Source organism: Aethalodelphis obliquidens, unplaced genomic scaffold (assembly GCF_003676395.1).
Source record: "Aethalodelphis obliquidens isolate GAN/ISIS:26980383/991018 unplaced genomic scaffold, ASM367639v1 scaffold6, whole genome shotgun sequence".
Classification (NCBI taxonomy): Eukaryota; Metazoa; Chordata; class Mammalia; order Artiodactyla; family Delphinidae; genus Aethalodelphis; species Aethalodelphis obliquidens.
In genome coordinates this window covers 54,250,801-54,269,821 of record NW_020837950.1, presented here as the reverse complement: position 1 = coordinate 54,269,821, position 19,021 = coordinate 54,250,801, and the positions used below count along the sequence as shown (strand labels likewise).

At 39.2% G+C, this 19,021-nt stretch overlaps 1 protein-coding gene across 1 annotated transcript; it reads left to right on the top strand.

Annotated features, from left to right (window-relative positions):
* The first annotated feature begins 11,258 nt into the window (after positions 1-11,258).
* On the top strand, positions 11,259-19,021 carry ARLN (allregulin). Its single transcript, XM_027104047.1, is given in 5 exon segments — positions 11,259-11,414; positions 11,416-11,449; positions 12,487-12,646; positions 15,821-16,147; positions 17,646-19,021. Coding segments are annotated over 5 exon segments (678 nt in total). The 3' UTR covers positions 17,647-19,021.

Genomic DNA, 19,021 nt, shown 5'->3' with positions numbered 1-19,021 from the left:
ATAAGGTTAACAGCTGATCTTTCAGCAGAAACTCTGCAAGCCAGAAGGGAGTGGTAGGACATATTTAAAGTGATGAAGGAGAAAAACCTAAAACCAAGATTACTCTACCCAGCAAGGATCTCATTCAGATTTGATGGAGAAATTAAAACCTTTACAGACAAGCAAAAGCTAAGAGAATTCAGCACCACCAAACCAGCTTTACAACAAATGCTAAAGTTACTTCTCTAGTCAGGAAACACAAGAGAAGGAAAAGACCTACAATAACAAACCCAAAACAATTAAGAAAATGGTCATAGGAACATACATACCGATAAATACCTTAAATGTAAATGGATTAAATGCTCCAACCAAAGGACACAGACTGGCTGAATGGATACAAAAACAAGATGCGTATCTATGTGGTCTACAAGAAACCCACCTCAGACCTAGGGACACATAGAGACTGAAAGTGAGAGGATGGAAAAAGATATACCATGCAAGTGGAAATCAAAAGAAAGCTGGAGTAGCAATTCTCATATCAGACAAAATAGACTTCAAAACAAAGATTATTACAAGAGACAAAGAAGGCCACTACATAATGATCAAGGGATCAATCCAAGAAGAAGATATAACATTTGTAAATATTTATGCATCCAACACAGGAGCACCTCAATACATAGGCAAATACTAACAGCCATAAAAGGGGAAATCGACAGTAACACAATCATAGTAGGGGACTTTAACACCCCACTATCACCAATGGAAAGATCATCCAAAATGAAAATAAGTAAGGAAACATAAGCTTTAAATGATACATTAAACAAGATGGACTTAATTGATATTTATAGAACATTCCATACAAAAACAACAGAATATACTTTCTCCTCAAGTGCTCATGGAACATTCTCCAGGACAGATCATATCTTGGGTCACAAATCAAGCCATGGTAAAAACTGAAATCGTATCAAGTATCTTTTCCGACCTCAATGCTATGAGACTAGATACCAATTACAGGAAAAAATCTGTAAAATATACAAACACACGGAGGTTAAACAATACACTTAATACCCAAGAGATCACTGAAGAAGTCAAAGAGGAAATCAAAAACTACCTAGAAACAAATGACAATGAAAACACGATGACCCAAAACCTATGGGATGCAGCAAAAGCAGTTCTAAGAGGGAAGTTTATAGCAATACAATCCTACCTTAAGAAACAAGAAACATGTCAAATAAACAACCTAACCTTACATCTAAAGCAATTAGAGAAAGAACAAAAAAAACCCAAAGTTAGCAGAAGGAAAGAAATCATAAAGATCAGATCAGAAATAAATGAAAAAGAAATGAAGGAAATGATAGCAAAGATCAATAAAACTAAAAGCTGGTTCTTTGAGAAGATAAACAAAACTGATTAAACCATTAGACAGACTCATCAAGAAAAAAAGGGAGAAGACTCAAATCAACAGAAATGAGAAATGAAAAAGGAGAAGTAACAACTGACACTGCAGAAATACAAAGCATCATGAGAGATTACTACAAGCAACTATATGCCAATAAAATGGACAACCTGGAAGAAATGGAAAAATTCTTACAAATGCACAACTTTCCAAGACTGAACCAGGAAGAAATAGAAACTATGAAAAGACCAATCACAAGCACTGGAATTGCAACTATGATTAAAAATCTTCCAACAAACAAAAGCCCAGGACCAGATGGCTTCACAGGCGAATTCTATCAAACATTTAGAGAAGTGCTAACACCTACCCTTGTCAAACTCTTCTAAAATATAGCAGAGGGAGGAACACTCCCAAACTCATTCTACGAGGCCACCATCACCCTGATACCAAAACCACACAAAGATGTCACAAAGAAAGAAAACTACAGGCCAGTATCACTGATGAACATAGATGCAAAAATCCTCAACAAAATACTAGCAAACAGAATCCAACAGAACATTAAAAGGATCATACACCATCATCAGGTGGGGTTTACCTGGAATGCAAGGATTCTTCAATATATGCAAATCAATCAATGTGATACACCATATTAACAAACTGAAGGAGAAAAACCATATGATCATCTCAATAGATGCAGAGAAAGCTTTTGACAAAATTCAGCACCCATTTATGATAAAAACCCTCCAGAAAGTAGGCATAGAGGGAACTTTCCTCAACATAATAAAGGCCATATATGACAAACCCACAGCCAACATCATTCTCAATGGTGAAAAACTGACACCATTTCCACTAAGATCAGGAACAAGACAAGGTTGTCCACTCTCACCACTATTATTCAACATAGTTTTGGAAGTTTTAGCCACAGCAATCAGAGAAGAAAAAGAAATAAAAGGAATCGAAATCAGAAAAGAAGAAGTAAAGCTGTCACTGTTTGCAGGTGACATGATACTATACATAGAGAATCCTAAAGATGCTACCAGAAAACAACTAGAGCTAATCAATGAATATGGTAAAATAACAGTATACAAAATTCATGCACAGAAATCTCTTGCATTCCTCAACACTAATGATGAAAAATCTGAAAGTGAAATTAAGAAAACACTCCCATTTACCACTGCAACAAAAGGAATAAAATATCTAGGAATAAACCTACCTAAAGAGACAAAAGACCTGTATGCAGAAAATTATAAGACATTGATAAAAGAAATTAAAGATGATACAAATAGATGGAGAGATATACCATGTTCTTGGATTGGAAGAATCAACATTGTGAAAATGACTCTACTACCCAAAGCAATCTACAGAGTCAATGCAATCCCTACCAAACTACCACTGGCATTTTTCACAGAACTAGAACAAAAAATTTCACAATTTGTATGGAAACACAAAAGACACCGAATAGTGAAAGAAATCTTAAAAAAGAAAAACGGAGCTGGAGGAATCAGGCTCCCTGACTTCAGACTATACTACAAAGCTACAGTAATCAAGACAGTACGGTACTGGCACAAAAACAGAAAGATAGATCAATGGAACAGGATAGAAAGCCCAGAGATAAACCCACACACATATGGTCACCTTATCTTTGATAAAGGAGGCAAAAATATACAATGGAGAAAAGACGGCCTCTTCAAAAAGCTGGGAAAACTGGACAGCTACATGTAAAAGAATGAAATTAGAACACTCCCTAACACCATACACAAAAATAAACTCAAAATGGATTAAAGACCTAAATGTAAGGCCAGACATTATCAAACTCTTAGAAAAAAACACAGGCAGAACAGTCTATGACATAAATCACAGCAAGATCCTTTTTGACCCAACTCCTAGAGAAATGGAAATAAAACCAAAAATAAACAAATGGGACCTAATGAAACTTCAAAGCTTTTGCACAGCAAAGGAAACCATAAACAAGACGAAAAGACAACCCTCAGAATGGGAGGAAATATTTGCAAATGAAGCAACTGACAAAGGATTAATCTCCAAAATTTACAAGCTGCTCATGCAGCTCAATATCCAAAAAACAAACAACCCAATCCAAAAATGGGCAGAAGACATAATAGACATTTCTCCAAAGAAGATATGCAGAATGCCAACAAACACATGAAAGAATGCTCAACATCATTAAACATTAGAGAAATGCAAATCAAAAGTACAATGACATATCATCTCACACTGGTCAGAATGGCCAACATCAAAAATATCTACAAACATTAAATGCTGGAGAGGGTGTGGAGAAAAGGGAACCCTCCTGCACTGTTGGTGGGAATGTAAATTGATACAGCCACTATGGAGAACAGTATGGGGGTTCCTTAAAAAACTAAAAATAGAACTAACATATGACCCAGCAATCCCACTACTGGGCATATACCCTGAGAAAACCATAATTCAAAAAGAGTACCAAAATGTTCATTGCAGCTCTATTTACAATAGCCAGGACATGGAAGCAACCTAAGTGTCCATCAACAGATGAATGGATAAAGAAGATGTGGCACATATTTACAATGGAATATTACTCAGCCATAAAAAGAAACGAAATTGAGTTATTTGTAGTGAGGTGGATGGACCTAGAATCTGTCATACAGAGTGAAGTAAGTCAGAAAGAGAAAAACAATTACTGTATGCTAACACATATATATGGAATCAAAAAAAAAATTTCTTCTTGGTCATGAAGAACCTAGGGGCAAGACGGGAATAATGACACAGACCTACTAGAGAACGGACTTGAGGATACGGGGAAGGGGAAAGGTAAGCTGGGACAAAGTGAGAGAGCGGCATGGACATATATACACTACCAAACTTAAGGTAGATAGCTGGTGGGAAGCAGCCGCATAGCACAGGGAGATCAGCTCAGTTCTTTGTGACCGCCTGGAGGGGTGGGATAGGGAGGGTGGGAGGGAGGGAGACCCAAGAGGGAAGAGATATGGGAACATATGTATATGTATAACTGATTCACTTTGTTATAAAGCAGAAACTAACACACCATTGTAAAGCAATTATACTCCAATAAAGATGTAAAAAACAAACAAAAATAACAAACAAAAAAAGAAACAAAAGGATATAACCAATATGACTCATAGCAAATGAGAGGACATAGCCAAACGTCATATTCCAGGCTTTGACTTCCCTTTGGTGGCTATTGTCTGGGTCTGTAATGCTTTATTATAAGAAAAAGGAAGCAATGAGAAACGTGTCTTCAAACTACCTGTCTTGGAGAACCAGAATAATCTACCATGCCTGTGGAAAAGAGCAAGAGAGCCTCATGGTCATGATGCACACAACAGGGCCCTGTCTTGAGAAACAATCACAGATTTGTTCTTTGTCTTATTCTCTTATATTTCAGACAACTGTGAACTAAATTTCAAAAACTTGGCTGGAATATCAGCTATTTTTTCTATTGAAAACTCTAGTTGTTTTGCATTATTTTGATTCATGGACCAAAAACACAGCTAGAAAGGTTACTTACTCTATGGTAACTAAGCAACAAAGAATTTTTTTTCTTCATAAAAGAGTTTCACACAACTACGTTCTTCATCATTTAAGAGCAAAATTCTTTCATTTTTCGTAAATAATCCAAATAATAACTAATACTAATTATGCTCCAGGTATTACTTCTAGTGCCCTTCTTAAACTATTTCATTTAATTCTCACAACAACTCTATGGGTTAAGACTAATATTAATTCTATTTTACAAATGGGGAACCTGAGCCTCATAGAGGTTAACCAATTTGCTCATGCGGATACACTCAGCAAGTCCTAAAGTTGGGATTTTAACTCAAGTAGGGTAGATCATGAGAGTTCGCATTTTAATCACTCTGCTACACAGTCATTAAATAATTTATAATACTCAAGGTCAAGCTCAGTATTTCACTCCTCTTCAACCTTTTCCTCATTCTTTTTCCTATATTTGAATACCTCACAACCAACCCCTCCAACTACATCTAAGCAGTCACCAAATCTTACTGTTTTTTTCACCTTTATCTTTTTCAGGAGGTCTATGCTCATATATACATCTGCCTAATAAAATTTTCCACTTGAATATCCCACATGTACTTTAAACTCACCATAACTCAGCAGTATCTTATTCACGTATTTCTTATTACAGTGAATAATACCATTATCCCCTCATTTGAGGAAAAAAAAGTAATTTGATGGACATCAGAAATTAGATAATTTCTGCCTCTTGGACTATCTACCCACCAAACACATATGGGTTGCATACACACACACATGCATGCAAATACACACAGATACCACCCCACCCATCTGACCAAATCACTAATCCTTGCTAATTATCACCTAAACTATCACAAGTGTCTCTTTACTGATTTTCCTGCTTGCTTCTTATTTCACTCCACATCACCTCAATCTAACTTCTGTACTGCTGCGGAATGGCCTTCATGGTGTAAACATCTTCTGTCTTCTTTTTGCTTGCATTTTCAGAATGGACTATAAGATAAATTCTAAACACTTTCACAAAGAATACAAGACTTCAGAATCTGACATCTGCCTATCCACTCAGATAAATTTTCCAATTACTTTCAGTTTCCTTTGTCTGGAGTATCTCTTCTCTGGGATTCCCACAAATCCTACAAGCTTCACTTGGAATGCTGCTTCCTTCATGCAGATTCCCTGTCTCTTGAAGGCATGTTTAGATACTACTGCTCGCCATTCAGTATTTTTTTTTAACATATCACTATTATAACTACAATATTGTTATATTGGTTGTTCACATGTCTGTCTTTTCACCAGGGTTTTGGGAGGCAAAACAATATATACACTTTAAAATTAGAAAAAGTATTTAAATGTGATATACTGACACTATAGACACTTTAGAAAATTCAATAATGTCTAAAGAAGAGTAAAATTATTTATATTTCTTCCACAAAGAGGATACCATTATTTTAAAAATATTTATTTTTTTCATACACATACAACATAAGTTATATATTTTTTATTTGTCTTAGAACATTCATGGTTTGGTTTCATTTTTTCCTAACAGCTAGCACAGGGCTCACAGCTAGCACATACAAAATAGTCTATTTGGTGAGTAAATGAATGATTCTAAATGTATGCCCTTTTCCTCTATTTCCCCAACTACTGTCTTATAATCATTCTTCTGAGCTACTCTAATTATATCTTCAGTTGGTCTCATTGTCTCCAGTTTCTTCTCCCTTGAATTCATCCTCCACATTGCTGCCATGGTTATAATATAAAATAAAAATCTTGCCACATTATTGTCATATTTATGAATCCTTTGATGACTTTTATTTCCCATGAAATAAAATGTAAATCCTTATCAATCCAGACTTTTCACAATTTAGTCCTAATCTACTTTCTTGATTCTTCTTCTGTTATTTCTACTTCCTGTATCGGCATCAATCTAGTCTAGTTACACTAGACAATTCACAGTTCTGAAAGATTCGCCATGGAGTCTCACTTTGTGCCTCGACTCATGCTACTTCTGTCTAAAATATCCTTCCCTAGTCTTCCTCATCAGGCAAATATTTGATTCATCCTTCAAAGATAATTTTTTAAAAAAAAAAAAAAACCTCTTCTGTGAAGTCTTCTTCAACCCTACCTCCATTTTTTTTAGCCAAATAACTTGCTCTCTCAGCTGTTTCCAAAGAAGTATTCCCCAGAGCTAAAAGTACAGTTCTGTAAAACTGCATTCCCTCACCTCCCCTTATGCACTCATGGAGGTTCAGATTTGGTAGGTCTGGAGTGGAGACAGGAATACATTCTTTTAAAAACACGCTACATCCCAAACCAAACAATGCGACTTCAGGGCCAGACTGAACTCCGGGTTGCTAAGTGCTAAACATTCTTTTTAAAGCATGACTCAGAATCGCGCTAGAAACAGAAGTAGAGCATGTTGGGGTCCATGCTTTCAGGTATAAACAAAACCAATCATTGTTTTTGATAGGTTTTATGGGTATGAGTCCTTACGAAGTGAAATCAGACTCTTATTTCAGTGTTCAAAATACCAGAGAAACAGAAGGATTGAAAACAAAGTGAAACAAAGGCATACAACTATAAATATTAAAAAAAAAAGAGGAAAGGACACGAGGCCACATAAGCTGCTTCTATTATATTGTACTCATACAAAAGTGAGGAGATGAAGCAGCACAATGAAACTAGTTATAATAAAATATGATATGTGCCCAAGAAGCCATCAAGGGCCTTGGCTCATTCAAATCCTAGAATGGCATTACTGGCTCTAAATAGGTCACTTAGCACAAAATGCTTGAGATTTTCCTCATTCACAAAGACATGCAACTCCTTTTAAAGATTTCAGTTCAAAGCAACTCTGTGTAAAACCTATCCCCATTTTCTCTTGCATACAATATACTCATTCACTAAACAAGTGCCCAGAGAGGAAAAGTGCATTAATAGTTAATTTTTTAAATCAAGAGTTTTAGAGACAGAAGGACTGTTAGAGGATCATCTAGACCACGCTTCTTAACCTTTTTCACAACATAGTGCACATGGAAAATTATGACTGTCTGGCACTGGGATAAAAAGATGAGACTGCTAGGGACTAACAGTGATTGGCAAAGAGTTCATGCTGCTCGAGGCCACACTTGGGGATCATAGAGATCAAGATGTCATACAACCTCTGTAACCCATATTGCTTGAGAAGATATACTAGATAAACCAATACATCATAGAGATGAGGAAAAAACCAAGCCCCAAAGGGTGGCTTAACAGCAGAGGGGTTAACAAAATCACTTAGTGGGAAAGTGAGTATTGGTTTTCACAGGCCTCATATGAACAATGATTCTAATGTGTGCTATTCAGAATTCATCAGTTCTGAGCATTGATGGCGTCATTTTGAGTGGTACACCAATTCACTGAGGTACTCAACATTAGCAATAGAAAAGACAATGAAAAGACAATGATCTCTCCCACAAATATGTGTACCATTTTCCAACTGTATTTAAATGCTACTTGAAAAAATAAAAGAGAAATTCATTCATAATTCTCTAAATTCATTGAAAAATTGCTAGATGAAATACTAGAAACAATTTTTAAATGAATGCAAGAGGCTTCCAGGAAAGCAGTGGTAGGAATATAGGGAAAGAAAAGAGAACTGAAGCAGTTGGGTGCCCTGGGAGAACCTTTATACCCAGGCTGCCCAGAACTGTACATCTTCCAAGAGCAGAGAGCTCCATCTAGCATAAAAGTCATGCTCAGGAAAAGCCATTCACAAGGAAAAGAGTTCACTAGAAACAAGTGAATAAATAACCCTTCACAGAGGTAAGCAGGAAAGAAAACTGTCTAGAAGGGGAGAAAAGCTCTCCTGAGAATTTATAGCCACTGGAAGGTTCAGACATGGATTTAGGATCAAAATTTATACTGTTTACGTGGTAAGGAATATCATACACTAAAATTCTTCATTTCTGGACTCATTTAAACTGGACTCAGGTCTGTAATGTCGTCATACCCATGGCAGAAAGAAACACAAATCCTCCCTTGAGGAATGAATTTATTCTTCCCAGTTTCTAAAATCAATACACCCTCTATTTTAGTCTGCCTGGGTTACCAACTGATGTAGTGTACTCTGCAGTTTTTGTGTGGAGTATTCTATATATGTCTGTTACATCTCATTGCTTTATAATGTCCTTCAAGTTCTCTATTTTCTTTTCCTTTTTTTTAAATTGAGGTATAGCTGATTCACAATATAAGTTTCAGGTGTACAACATAGTGATTCAAAGTTTTTAAAGGTATACTCCATTTGTAGTTATTATAAAATATTGCCTATTTCCCTGTGCTGTACAATATATCCTTGTAGCTTATTTATTTTATACATAGTACTTTGTACCTCTTACTCCCCTAGCCACTATATTGCCCCTCCCTGCTTCCCTTTTCCCACTGGTAACCACTAGTTTGTTCTCTATATCTGTGAGTCTGTTTCTTTTTTGTTATATTCACTAGTTTAGTTTTCAGATTCCACATATAAGTGATATCATACAGTATTTGTCTTTATCTGAAAGTCCTCTATTTTCTTATTGATCTTCTGTCTAGATCAGATGTTTTGCCCATTACTGAAAGTGGAGTACTGAAATTTTCAATTATTATCGTAGATCTATTTCTCCCTCAGTTCTATCCATGTCTTCACATATTTTGACTAGGATTTGCTTGGTTTCTGTAAACCTTTGACTGTTTCCAGAGTTCTGGCAAACTTATTTCAGGTTGTTTCTGCTTATTTTCAATGTTTCGTGGAGGGACAGAGGCGTGGAGCTGCCTACTCTACCATTCTGAACATGGGTCTCACAAGGTGGTTTTTTGACAGAGTTCTCATCAGAGCAGAAAAAAATAAATCTGTTTTCTAACAGGGCATATTTATAGATATGAACATAAAAGCTGAGTTCTCCAGTAGAGGCTTGAAGCCTCATTCCCTGCATCTATTGCTCCATTTCATGTTGGTCCCTGAGTTCTCCCTGAGGAAACATGGAGCTCCATGAAACACAGTTTGAAAAACACTGTTATAAATCATTATAATCCCCTGATACTTATGTGCCTAGTGCCTGTGATCTGATGTTAGAAATACTTAAGTAATCATTTTGACCTAGACTTATCTCTTTCTTGTTTCCTAACTTATTTCAAAAAACTTTCTTCCCATCTTCCCAACTTTGTGAAAAAGCACAAAGAATAAAATGATCTGTCATTCCATCTCCCAGAGTTAACTGCTGTTAACATGTTGACATTTCTCACACCTATAAAACAAGTGTAATTCAGGTTAATATTTTATATATAGCAGTTATCACCTGGGCCTCCATTTGCTTAACACTGTTATTCTAGCCCACACCTATGTCAACATTGTCATGTCTACTCTTGGAAGCCTATTACATGACTTTATGAGAGAAGACGTGTCATGTATTGACTAACCTTTCAATCTGCACCCTCAATGACCATCCCTCCAACACCTTTCAATAAAACAAAGGTTGATTGCTCTATTGGTTAGCATAATGAGACTTCAAGGCTGTGGGTTTTAACATCTTTGTCATCTATGACTACCAATTAAGCTTGGCCATATTAAGTTGTTTTTAAACTTCAAAATGCAGCAGAATGCCCTCTTTATTTTGAAATAAAATCTTTTATGAAACCCCAAAATATAAAATAAACAAAACTGAGCTCTTAAGGTTGAAGTCTGTATGTGTGCGAGTAGGTAGGGGGAAGAGGGTAGGCAGTTTATTCACAGCCAATCCTGCTTAGCCTTCCTAACATCCCAAGCATGATGCGGAACCCCAGGGCTCTGGGACAGTGTTTGAATATCCCATATCTGTGAGATGTCCTCAGCCAGTACTTCTAAAGAATTGGATGACTATTGCATCTGTATCTCCTATGGCTCCTCAGATAGTGCCTGACACACAGTAGGCATTCAAGGAGTATTCACTGAAATAAAAGACATGAAATCCAAAATGGGGGAATGGATTAGTGTATATCCATTACTGGTACTTGAGAAAAATCTCAGAAAGTATCCTCACTGACAGTGGTAGATCAGTAGTGGTAGATTTCAGTGGTATCATTATACTACTGTGTTACAAAAGAGATAATTAAGATTGTATTAGTGGCTGCAGAATACAAGAAACATAACTGAATAAATATTTAATTTCTTCCACATTCAAGGTACGGTTTGAGAGACTATAGAGGCTGCAAAGATGGTAAAAATATAGGATAGGTAAAATATCCTGAAGAATATTTAATACTCTGATAGGGGAGATAATTTACATAAAATTTTGCTACAAAGCAAGCCAACGTACCAAACTATGTCAAGAAAATTTCACTGTTTTTTGAGCTGAAGGTAGAGAAGTTTTGAAAAATGACCAGTAGACACCTCATCAACAGGTGGCTGTTACAGAATGTAGAGGGTAATTGATGCAGAAGAAAGGCAAAAAACTATGGGAACAAATACTCACTGCATAATTTTCAGAAGATAACTCTCACCCTAAGAAGAAAGCATGACATATGAAGTAGTTGGAGATGAGTTAAATGTGAACTTTTTTGCAATTGGTGTGTTAAAAATACTGAGAATGGAGAGATCAACGTGAACTGTAGCGAGGGAAACTTTATGAAGTTGGCAATTTGAACTGAAAAAAGATGGGAAGGATTAGGATAGGTGGGGAAGCATTTCAGTTTAATGAAGACAACATGTGCCAAAGCCTAAAGGCCAAAAGGAGAAGAGTTTCCATGAGGACGAAGAAGAAATCAATCTGGCTGGAGCAAAGGGTGTTTGCTGGGCACCAGGTTGGCTGAGTGGGGTGGAAACAGATTAATAGCGGGAGCTGCTAAAGGTCAAGATGAAGATCAAAGAGAAGCTGCGGGCTTCCCTGGTGGCGCAGTGGCTGAGAGTCCGCCTGCCGATGCGGGGGACACGGGTTCGTGACCCGGTCCAGGAGGATCCCACATGCCACGGAGCAGCTGGGCCCGAGAGCCATGGCTGCTGAGCCTGCGCGTGTGCTCCGCAATGGGAGAAGCCACGACAGTGAGAGGCCCGCATACCGGAAAAAAAAAAAAAAAAAAAGAGAAGCTGCAACAAATAGCAATTAGTTTTGATGACTGTACAACTCTCAAAGAAAACTATCATAGGTGTGTAAAGTAGTAATGATGGAAAAGAAATAAGAGAAATGAAAGTCCTAAGGATATTGAGGTGGCCTGAAATGTGGACAGTAAAATAGATTACCCAGAGAATTCGACAGCTTGAATAGAATCAGGGGTGACAGAGATAAATCCTCTGACTTGACGGTAAAGTTGCACCAGTGTCAATTAAGAAATCCAGTTTCTGATTCTCTACTGTAAGTTTAATGGTGAGCTCTGGGGTGCAGCTGAGGATCAGTTGACCCTGTTGTTTGATGGGGTACTGTCCCTCAGAGGGGTAAAAATATACCCTCTGAGGGTGCTGGGGTCTAGGGAGATTGTTTTTTAAGCTTTTCTTTCTCTACAGCCATTAGAAATAGAAAACAAGAGTATTCATAACAGAAGACACCAGAGTCACTATAACCCCCCCAAACAGTTCAAACAAATGTTTTCTCCTGTTAATCTAAATTCAGAAAGAGAAAAAGACAAGAAGAGACTCTTACCATTCTCGTTTATTGGATACTACAGGCAGAAATCTGGGAGACTGACTAGTAGAATTCTCATCTTCTGCCGGGTTATGTTAGAGGTCCCAGGATCTGTCACCAGCAGCAGCCCTGGAGTGAGCAGTGTCCAGTTAGTGACATCCATCCTTGATACCAGAATTGTGGGCAAGGAAATGTTCTCTACCACTCTGTCCCCTGCAGGACTCCAAATGGATTTCACAGTTTTACCTCCAGCTCTAGGCTAATCCCAGTGGTTTACTGTCTGTACACCTAGTAGATGGACTAAATGCTATCTGACTAGACATGACAACACCACACAGCAGTGAATAAATTAATAACTAGATTATTTCTCATTTTGGTATTCCTTTATGGATTGAGTCAGACCAAGGAACTCATTTTATAACAGAAATAAACTATGTGCTTGCAAAAACTTTGGGGTACTCATTAAAATTTCATGCCCTGCACCGTCCCCAATCCTCAGGGCAAATAGAACATAAAAATCTAGACATCAAAAGGACTTTAGTGGCTTCCCTGGTGGCGCAGTGGTTGAGAATCCACCTGCCGATGCAGGGGACACGGGTTCGTGCCCCAGTCCGGGAAGATCCCACATACCGTGGAGCAGCTGGGCCCATGAGCAGTGGCCGCTGGGCCTGTGCGTCTGGAGCCTGTGCTCCGCAGCGGGAGAGGCAAAAGGACTTTAGGAAAAGTCTATCAAGAAACTGGACTTAATGGCCAGAAGCACTACCTCTGGCCCTTATAAAAATCCAGAACACTCCAAATAGAAGGTGTGGATTAACCCCTTTTGAAATAGTGTTTGGTCACCCTATGCCTACTGGCGTCTCTAAACCTCCCATTTCTGGATTGAGTGAACACTATAGGGACTTAAGTGAACAATATGACACTACGACTAGCCATATACAGGAACTAACTAGTATACTTGGGGGATATTATCGACAGTAAAAAGGGCGTGGAATGCACTGACTTGCTATCCCCTTTGACCAGGAGATTGGGTATACATCAAGGTTTTTAGAAGAAAGCATGCATTGTCATCTTGCTGGGAAGGCCCTTACAAACTGCTGAGCACTTACACTGCCATCAAAATAAAGGAAAAATCCTCCTGGATTCATGCGAGCACTGCCAGCTTTGACCCAGATCAGCAGCACTCCCAGGACAACTGGAAGACCATTCCTAAGGTGACCTTAAACTAAGGATTTCCAGGACCAATTTCCAGGTCCCAGAAGCAGACAAAATCATGAAGTAGACAGTTGTTCCCAAGATCACAGATCAAGAAACTTCCTTCTACCTATTTTCTCCCCTATTGCATCTCCCTAGTCCCAGATGAAAAGAAAAAAAGTGCTTCCTTGTCACAAAGCCCTCCCTTTCTTTCGCCATTTATTAAAAGGCTGACTGGAGGGGCTTCCCTGGTGGCGCAGTGGTTGGGAGTCCGTCTGCCGATGCAGGGGACACGGGTTTGTGCCCCGGTCCGGGAGGATCCCACATCCTCTCATCCCACAGTGAGAGGCCCCGTACTGCAAAAAAACAAAACAAAACAAAACAAAAAACCCTTTGGCTTCTTTGTTCATAAAGTAGCGCCACATAAACACACTAGACCAGATATTATAGAAAACTGGCTTGTATACACAAGTCTAAGTTCTTTTCAGTACTAAGATCCTTTTTCTTAGCCTTTGGAACTTATGAGTTGGAAAAGGCAGTTCTAAATCTTTCCATAGTAACAGAACAAGAGTTCAATATTGGTATGCAAATGTCAGAAGTCTTTCAGTCAAAAGTTAGTAGCCTCTGCTGGACTTGAAAATCTTCTTGCCCCGGACACACTGACAGCCCAAGAAAGAGGAGCTTGTGCCATCACTGATGAAGCATGCTGCTTCTATGTAAATCACCTGGGACAAATAGTGTCTAATCTGCACCTTTTGAAGACAAGATAAACACCCTCCATCAGATAAACGAGGCTCAGCCATTCTATTAGACTGACCTATTCCCAGGGATGGGAGACTGATTTAATGGGATATGGGGAAGTGTGCTTAGATGTGTTGTTTTCTGTTTATTCATCCTCATTCTAATCTATGTTCTTCTCTCCCTTTGCAGATCCCTTGCCACTCTGCTGCTAACCCAATTCTTCTCTCCACAGCCACTAACTCAGAGTTTATGTGAAACTTCTAGGGAAGTTTCAGACAGGGGAATGAAGGAGTTCAGAGCATGTCACCCCAAAATATGTCACTTTGGCATATTGAATATTTTCAGTTAAAGGCATTTGAGAAACAGCTGGTGCTAGAAGTGCACTCTGACCTTCCTTTTTCTTCCTGAAGGAGATAAAATTCCCATGTAAAAGATGCCCTCCCTACATCAGGAGGAAGAAAAATACTTTTATCACCAGAGATGGGAAATTGGACCAAAAAATCCATACAAACAAACCTTGTTAAACTAACCCTTATCTTCCTAGTCATTTCTCCACAATTAACTACCCTTAACCAAACCTCTTTGTCTTACTTGTTTCTTTTTCTAAAAGGTAGAAAAGCTTTCTGCGCTGGTCACTTCCTCAGGTCTTCATTCTCTTGTGAAGGTTCCCATGTACATGTAAAAAAAAAAAAAACCCTAAAAACCACTTCTATGCTTTTCTCCTGTTAACCTGTCTTATGTCAATTTAATTCTTATGCCCAGCTGGAGACCCAAAGACAGTAGAGGAGAATTTTCCCTTGCCTACTATGGTAAATCATTTTCTTTCTGCTAACGTTCTAATGTCATGGGGGATCACACTCCCAAACCCTTGGATTATTCTTAAGTTCACTCCTTTGAGGTACATACAAAATTCTCACGTTTTGCTCTCTGGCCCCTTTAGAAACTTACCCTCACACTTATGATGTCAACCTCATTAGAGCTGTTTACAGAATTTAATCAAATAAGTGTAACATGTTAGGGACAGTACAAAACCCATTAGAGGAGGCTCTTTTAAAACCTTGGCATAAGGACCCAAAAGGAATACAGGGATAAGGAGAGGCGACCATGGGCACTTCCAAGGTGGAATCAATCACCTGTCAGGAATGGGACGTGAAGTGACTTCCGGTCCGGCCAGAGAGTATTTCTTCTAGCGAAACCTGAATAACCGGCTTCCCACCTGGACGCTGCAGGGCGGAACGGGCGGACAGCTTCCCCCGCCTCCAAGTGGAGACGCCGCGGTCCGTCCGCAGTCACGGAGGTAGCGGGCCGACGGGCGACGCCTGCGCGCGGGGAGGGGCGGGGACAGGGCTCACTTCGGGGGGGGGGACGGGGGCCCTTTGGGGGGGGGAAGGGGGGGGGGGGGGGGGGGGGGGGGGGTCGGACTTCGTCCACTTTTCCGGCGAGGCGAACGCGGAAGAGCGGGAGCTGAGGGTTTCCGACTACTCAGATTGTGGCGTGGCGACTGCTGCAAGATGGAGGTGGGCTTGGCGGCCGAAGATGGTCGGGATGGTCCCCGGGAGCGGCGACGCTTGGATGAAGCCGAGAGGCCGCAGCAGAACCACGAAGTGCGGCCTCAGTCCGGGGCAGACCGGTTACCAAAACATTCCTACTGGTTGGATCTCTGGCTCTTCGTCCTCTTAGACGTGGTGTTGTTTTTCTTCGTGTATTTTTTACCCTGGTGAGTACTCTTAACGCATCGTTGAAATGGTAAGGGGCTTAGAGACCATCTACCCCAGTTTGGGGAGGTGGGTGCGGGAGAGGCGAGGAAATTGCATTACGGAAAGTTACGGCCTGTCCACCATCATCCAGCTGGCGAGTGGTAGGATAGGGTAGGCGCGGGAGTGGAACGAAGACCAGAGTGAAAATGTCCTTCCTTGGCACCTCAGTTGAGGGTGTTCAGATGAGGTATAGAGGAAACTTGGCTTCATAAATTTTTTGTTCTATGTTGGGAGGAAACCGGCTGGGTTTGAGTTCCTGCACTACCACGAAGAAACTGGAGACGTTATTTGGCTTTTTGGAGCTTTATATTCACATTTACCATTTGGGACCAATAGTAATCAGGTCATAGGGGTGTGGTGTGGCGTGGTGTTTCAGATAAATCGCCAACTTATCTAAAAGCGATTTATTTGCATATTGCCTGGCAGCAGTCAGCGCTCCGCTAACGCTACTGTTACTGTACAACGGTTTGACCGTGAGCAGGCCGTGCACGGTTATCTCACATGGGTCCAGAACTGGACTCTTGACTTCGTACTCAGATGACCTTACTTTTCAGTGTCCCCATTTCAGTAAATGTTAACTTTATTCACTCACTTCTCCTCCCGGAAGCCTGGGTCTCATTTTCTGATTTCCCGCATTGCTTTATATACACACCCGCACACTCCAAAACACCAACTGATGAGTCACAAAACTCTCTAGATTCCATTTGGAAAATCCATGCTCTCCATTTTCTTTGCCACCCCCTCTGAGAAGACTGTTTTGGCAGAGGATAAAGGAAGGGGACTTAGAGAAGGGGCTTGGGGGAGCAGAACAAGGAGGAGGATACAGGACTGAGATGATACAAGGGACAAGTTCAGGAGAGGAGCAGTGAGCTGAAGGAGGAAAAGCGGTGCAGCTCATTTAGTCATTAAACAGCTCCTTTGGACTTCGGAGCTAATCCTTTAGCACTGTAAGTTAATTTCACTCAGCCATCATGCTTATTGAATTTGCGGTAATTATGTCTTCTTCTTCTCACCCCCAGCCCCCAATTTTGGCAAAAATTTGGGCATAAACTCACTGTTGGTGAGGCCCCATTGTCTCTGATTCCTTGGATTTCTTGAATGGTGTGGCCGAGGGTTCAATGGGACCAATGGAAGATGGGTGTTTCTGTAAAATCCTCTGTCAAGTCATTTGTAAAGGAGAATCTTTCCACCCACTCCTCCTGATATTTGGTTGAGTGATACTTCAAATGCAGTGTTTTTTTGTTTGTTTTTGTTTTTTTTAATGATCTGAATTTTCAGCTCTGGATAGAAAATGGAAGACTTATAAAGAATAGTCAGGCCTTTTTTTGCTCTTATCAATATGAAAATCATTTAGGAATAGGCAAATGACTAAGACAATCAAAGTTTTCAAAAGTTGTCATAAAGTATTTAAAGGGAAAGAAAAAGGAAACATTGTTGACAATTATTTGGTTTTTACAGAATGGTTTGCCTGATACCTAAATTAAGAATTTTGGCTCCTGGAGTGGATCCTGAAAATGACTACAAACTTCTTGAACAAAGAAGGCAGGATTGTGCACCAGAAGAATTTCAGACTCTAAGAGACCTTCATTTCATTTTACACATTCTGTTATTCTTTGCGGGAACTATATTAAATGGGTAATGATCTCAGCCATTCATAGCTAAGTTCTTAAAACTCGGCTCTGATTCACATTTTAAAACTTTTTACAGATTATTTGGTGGCTTTACAGGGGCTGAACATAAAAAGTATTTATACATGAAGGTTTATTATACTTATTAGGAAATAGATTGTTTTTCCTTTAACATTTTAAGGGTTGGCCAAGGTTTAGTATGATGCAGATAATATGGTGAAATAATAAGGTGAAATATTTAGAAATAAATTATACAAAAGCAAGGGAAGAATTTTGAAAAAAGGAGTTAAAAGCTATACAGAAAATGCAGGCCCACAATATATTTGCTGTAAGTGCCAGTTTAATTTTTAGATTAAGTGGACCTCTGTTATGGTTGCTAGGTTGGTACAATCTTAGAGAAAGTATATAATATCCAGTAATGGAAGGCTAGAGTGCATGGGGTCTTACCTGGATGCTTCCCCTCACTTTTAAGCTCTTGAAGTCTGTAAAGTAGGACTGTGTGTTTCAAACCTAATTTTTATTGTGGTTGCATTAAGAATGTCTGTGGCCAAAACATGTTTATTATAATGTCTGTAACTTACTTTAATACTCCAGCAAAGTCACCATATTTACTCTTTGAGCAAATGTTTGAGCACTTACTGTGGGCCAGGTACCGCACTGAACGAAACAGACAAAAATCCTTGCCTTTATGGAGCTTACATTCTTTTTTATATAAGTATGTTAACAAGAATTTATTTCCCAGGAGTGATCAGCTAGTATTTAGTCAAAAAGGTCACATTCCCAAAGCAGCTACTATAAGCCCTTCAGAAGCTATTCCTATTATATAACAGATGTTAGAAATGGGCTCTTGTCCTTGAAATTGGTGACATTTTATATATTGGAATTGCCTAAATATTTTTCCCGTCCCTTAGAAGCAGGGCATAGATCTGGTAAACTCTACATCTTCTGTTCTTTAGAATGGCATTTAGGGTTAGTGTGAAATCTGGGATTGATTTTGGAGGCTTTTAGCCTAATGCTGACTATAAGTTTAACAATTACGCCTTCAGAGAACCTAACAAACCTGCCTGAGGAGAACTTTTTAGGCAAGGTTGAAGCATCTAGAGAAACAGAACTGGGATTTCATTGAGGGTACCAAACAGATTGTATGAATTGTTTTGTGCTACTTGCTAGTAATTTTGTCCAATAAATGTTGATTATACAGGTAAA